At 38.4% G+C, this 4,317-nt stretch overlaps 1 protein-coding gene across 1 annotated transcript; it reads right to left on the bottom strand.

The window, feature by feature from the left end:
• Window positions 1-3,745: 3,745 nt before the first annotated feature.
• SPTSSB (serine palmitoyltransferase small subunit B) lies at window positions 3,746-4,006 on the bottom strand. Its single transcript, XM_077827169.1, has one exon. It carries the CDS (start codon window positions 3,986-3,988, stop codon window positions 3,746-3,748), a length of 243 nt encoding a protein of 80 aa, XP_077683295.1. The 5' UTR covers window positions 3,989-4,006.
• Window positions 4,007-4,317: the final 311 nt, after the last annotated feature.

The raw sequence follows: 4,317 nt of genomic DNA, 5'->3' as shown, positions 1-4,317 counted from the left end.
TTTCATTGTCTTTAGGGAACATGAAGTTTTTCACTTGCTGTGGCCCAGGCAGTAGAAGGAAGTCCCTCAGGCTACTGCTCAAGTGGGTCCACAGTCCTGGATCATCTAAACTTAAGGAACTAAACTCAGCAGCAGCTGTTCCTTGCACCTGAACCACACTCTTCTCTGATCTACACTTTTCTTCAGGAATGTGCATGGTTGCATCCATTTGAGATGGAGATATGGATGCTGTAGTAGCTGCCAGGTCACCTGCACTCTGACTAACTGGAAGATCAGGCATCTCCTCACCACTCATCCTCACTGAGGCCGGAAGGCTCACCGTGAACATTTATGTCTATGTATTTCAGGAGAGCTCCTTCCTGCTTAGATAGAAAAGTTTTCTTTGCTTTCTTTCTTTTTCTGAATGCTGCCCCAGAGGTGCGTTTTCTTCTTTCACTCATGACTGCTGTTCTGTGCCAGCTATATTGGCTCTCAACACTCAATTGAAGGGGACAAATAAGCAGGCTGGTAGCAGTGCCTGAGTGAGGGAAGATATCAGCATCTTAAGGGCCTAACTGGCTCCTGCTACTTCAGTTGACTGCTTGTTCTCCTCAAGTGGGTTCAGGGAAGCAGCAGGAAACAGGCAGCTCTCTGCGAAGCTGGTGTTAATCAGACCAGGCTCCTGGGGTGCTAGAGAGGTACATAAGAAGCTCCTCCTCCTCTCTCTCCCTGCAGCTCCTGCTGCTTTCTGTTATTCCCTCTAACCTTTTCTCCTGCCTGCCTGTTATGTCTCTTGTGTCTCAGTTTTTCTTTTCTCTAGTTATTGGATATAGTCCTGTTTGCTAAGTACATCATTTTTATATTTCAGGAGTTAAGTATCAAAGAATCTGCAATGGGTACTGAGATGTATCATTGTACTGGGAATTGTAGAAGGTGTCTTCATGTGAAACATACCCATAATTAAAGTAAATGCTAAGAGAAGTTTTCTTGTGACTGTTTTGAACTTTTCACTCATTTCCTCCATGTAAATTATATGGCTATGGAGAAACAAAATTGTTCAGGATCTTATTAGACTGTACCATGTTGGCTGTAGTGTTGTAGGGCCCAGGATATCAGAGACAAGGTGGGTGAGGTAATATCTTTTATTGGACCAACTTGGTGAAAGAGACAAGCTTTCAAGCTACACAGAGCTCTTCTTCAGGTAGCTCGAAAGCTTGTCACTTTCACCAACAAAAGCTGGTCTAGTAAAAGCTATTACTTCACCAACCTTGTCTTTCTATCCTTCCATGGTCATTACTGTATTAATAGTAATTGAAGTAAGGTTATAAATACAAGATATCACAGATTCCATAGATAATTAAGTGGTACAAGAAAACTTTCCTTTTCCTTAGGAAAACTCCTACCATGCACAACACAATAATTCAGCCTTTATGAATAACAGTTTTGTCTTTTCATGTTCCATGGGTATTACTCTAACATGATGGATACCTATCTTCCATGCTTGGTGTGTTCTGAAGATCACAAGAATACAGGGCAGAGATTTCTATTGTGTGTAGCTGATAGGATCCTTTCAGCCACTGGAGGCTAAAAGACCAGTACAGAGAAAAGCTTAAGGCTATTGTCAGGCTCATAGACTGGCTTCAGAAAAAAAATTGTACAGTAGGCAAAGAAGAACTACCTTCAGCATTAGTGTTCTGCCTGCACAACTGTGGAATATTGGTATTGAAACAACTTAGTTTCCTTTTTCCCCAGACTGATGAATCCTGCTAATCTGTGCACTAAGCTGAGTTGAGAGTTTTCTTGGAGCACCACAGTGTCAAGTAATCTACTGTAATGACAAGAATGGTCACCTAGAAGTAGACCCTGTGCAGTGCCAAGGATCTACAGGATGGGGTACATAGTGAGTAAAAGCTTGATCTTACATTAATATCAATTGGGGTTTTGCTATCAACTTCACTGGGAGCCCTAAATGCTAGCCATTCAAAGCTATGTCAAAGGTGAGAGCAACTTCCACATAAACAGTCACAGTTCTAAAAAACAGTTGCAATTTTCCCCCTGCTTATTTCTCCCAGTTATTCTCATTTATGCCATGGCCCTTATTTGCCCCTTTGCCTGTATAAAGTGGCCTTGAAGTGGGTTAAGTTATATTTCCCATATATTTAAATATATTCTAGTTGTGATGTACCAAAAAATGTCATTGAATTGTTTCCTAAATCATGTGTTACTACCACCATACAGAGAAGGTAGTGGCAACAAGCTAGTCAAGTTTATCTAATGGCAAGCAGACTACACAGATAAAGGGGAGAGTGAGTTAGAGTATTTAGATGAATATAATTCATGGATACAGGCAAAACTGAGAATTATGCATTCAAAACACTGTTTTAAAATAATTTAACTTTATTTTTGCATTTGAAAAACTGCATATAAACATAGCCTCATTTTTACATCAGAATTTGTCATTCTTTCTATCACGCAGGACCCCAATGCCCCTTAATAAAATTAGAAAATTTCTTCATGCTGTAATTGTGCAAACATACTTCAAAAACTATTTACATCTTATGGTTCTCACTTTCCCTAGTGGTAGTGTCAGTTGCAAGAGGTATGTATTCTGCATACATAGCTTGCTCTTTGGCGTTCACGTTTGATTCAGATGTACAATAAAAAGCTTTCATGGTTTAAGAAGCTCCCCAAAGGCAGTTTTAATAAATCTCATTTCTCCTTTGTAAAGGAGGCCTCTGTATCAAAGCTTCCATCTAAATGCTTCAGAATTCCGCAATTATTAGGAAATTCCACTCTGTTTCCTAGATCATCTTCCTTTAGCACGAACGCATGCTTTGCTTTCCCCAATGAATTGTAGCGGAAAGGGGAAAACTTGATTTTTGTAACAAGCAAAGTAGAGTGTAACAAAAAGTCAGACTCACTAAATATCTGGTACATCATTCTTTGTACAATGCAAGATTACTTACAGTATAATACATTATCTTAACATCGCAATTAAACTACCATAAATCCAGCAGCAGAAGCTTAGATTCTAAAAATTGGATTCATGCTCATCTAGTCTTGATTTCTCATTTTCTAAAAGAAAAGCTGTAAACCATCCCTTTATATCATGACACCATCCATTTTAAAAATTAGCAGACTACTAAGACAGACGGACTTCAGCTGGTTGGGTCATGCTATATTTGACTCACATTTCTGATATACTGTAAACTAGGATGCAAAAAAGAATTTCAGGTTTTGCAAGATAGTTCACGTGTACCATGCTGGGAGGAGAAGCTTTTTTGTATGCAAAAAGTATAATATCCTACCTACTATCATCATAAATACTTTTTGCTGTTTGCAATACATTTTCATATATGCTAGTAAAATTAAATTCTGATTGAGTGTGAAAACCATATGTGTAAAATCATTATTCTAGACAGTATAATAAAGAAATAAGGGCTAACTGTTAAAGAACATATGTAGCAGATCCATAATGTAGAGAAAACCTATGAACACTAGTCTCAGTAGGTAAGCTGAATATTAAGTAATGCATTCCAAAGTCGGTGTTGCACAGTCACAGAATAAAAGCTGTGCTTGTGTTTTATTTAAATACGAACTGTACAGTGAGGTTTTATTCTGGTTTTCAGTTATGGTAATTGTGCAGGCTAGCTTTTGTATGAGGAAGCATTGTTTCCACAAACCCAAACCTTTTTCTAAACAAAAAACCCCTACATGGAAGAAGACATTTCACATAGTAGCTGTTGCATCATCAACCCTGGCAAGTTCAGTTCATAATGGCAACAGTACTTTCACGCTGATCTCCAAATAACTGGGAGAAGAACTCAAAAGCCAAATGGATGTGGATAGGGATAAAGACATAAGCTGTATACACCACCATAGCAAAAACAGTAATAAAAATAGTATGGAACATGGATCGCTCCCAGGGCTCCAACACATAGCAACAGGTGATCAGTAGGTATTGATAGTATAGCCAGTAAAGATAATCCTTTGCATGCTTAATATCCATCTTCAGCTTTTAGTGGCTTTGGGAAACTTGACCTGTAACAACAAAGAACAATGCATTATAGTTGAGATGGAAGATGAGTGGAATGTTGAAAGCCCTAGATAGAGAGGTGGAAAAAGCCTTGATGCTGTGACTTACTATGACAGACACAGCGGTGTGTGTTGTAATTGTTACACAAAATAAAGTTAATCAAATAGAAATAAAGTACCTATGTTATCATAAATCTCTAATCCTCCTGGAGTCAATACTAATACTAACCGGTTTTGGAGGAAGAGAATTTCCACTTGGAAAAAATAAAGTATCAGTTGAGCACTCAAAATTCTTAAATCCTG

The sequence above is a fragment of the Eretmochelys imbricata genome, chromosome 9 (assembly GCF_965152235.1).
Source record: "Eretmochelys imbricata isolate rEreImb1 chromosome 9, rEreImb1.hap1, whole genome shotgun sequence".
Lineage (NCBI taxonomy): Eukaryota > Metazoa > Chordata > Testudines > Cheloniidae > Eretmochelys > Eretmochelys imbricata.
Note: the sequence above shows the minus strand (reverse complement) of the source record. Positions and strands in the feature narration are given on the sequence as shown.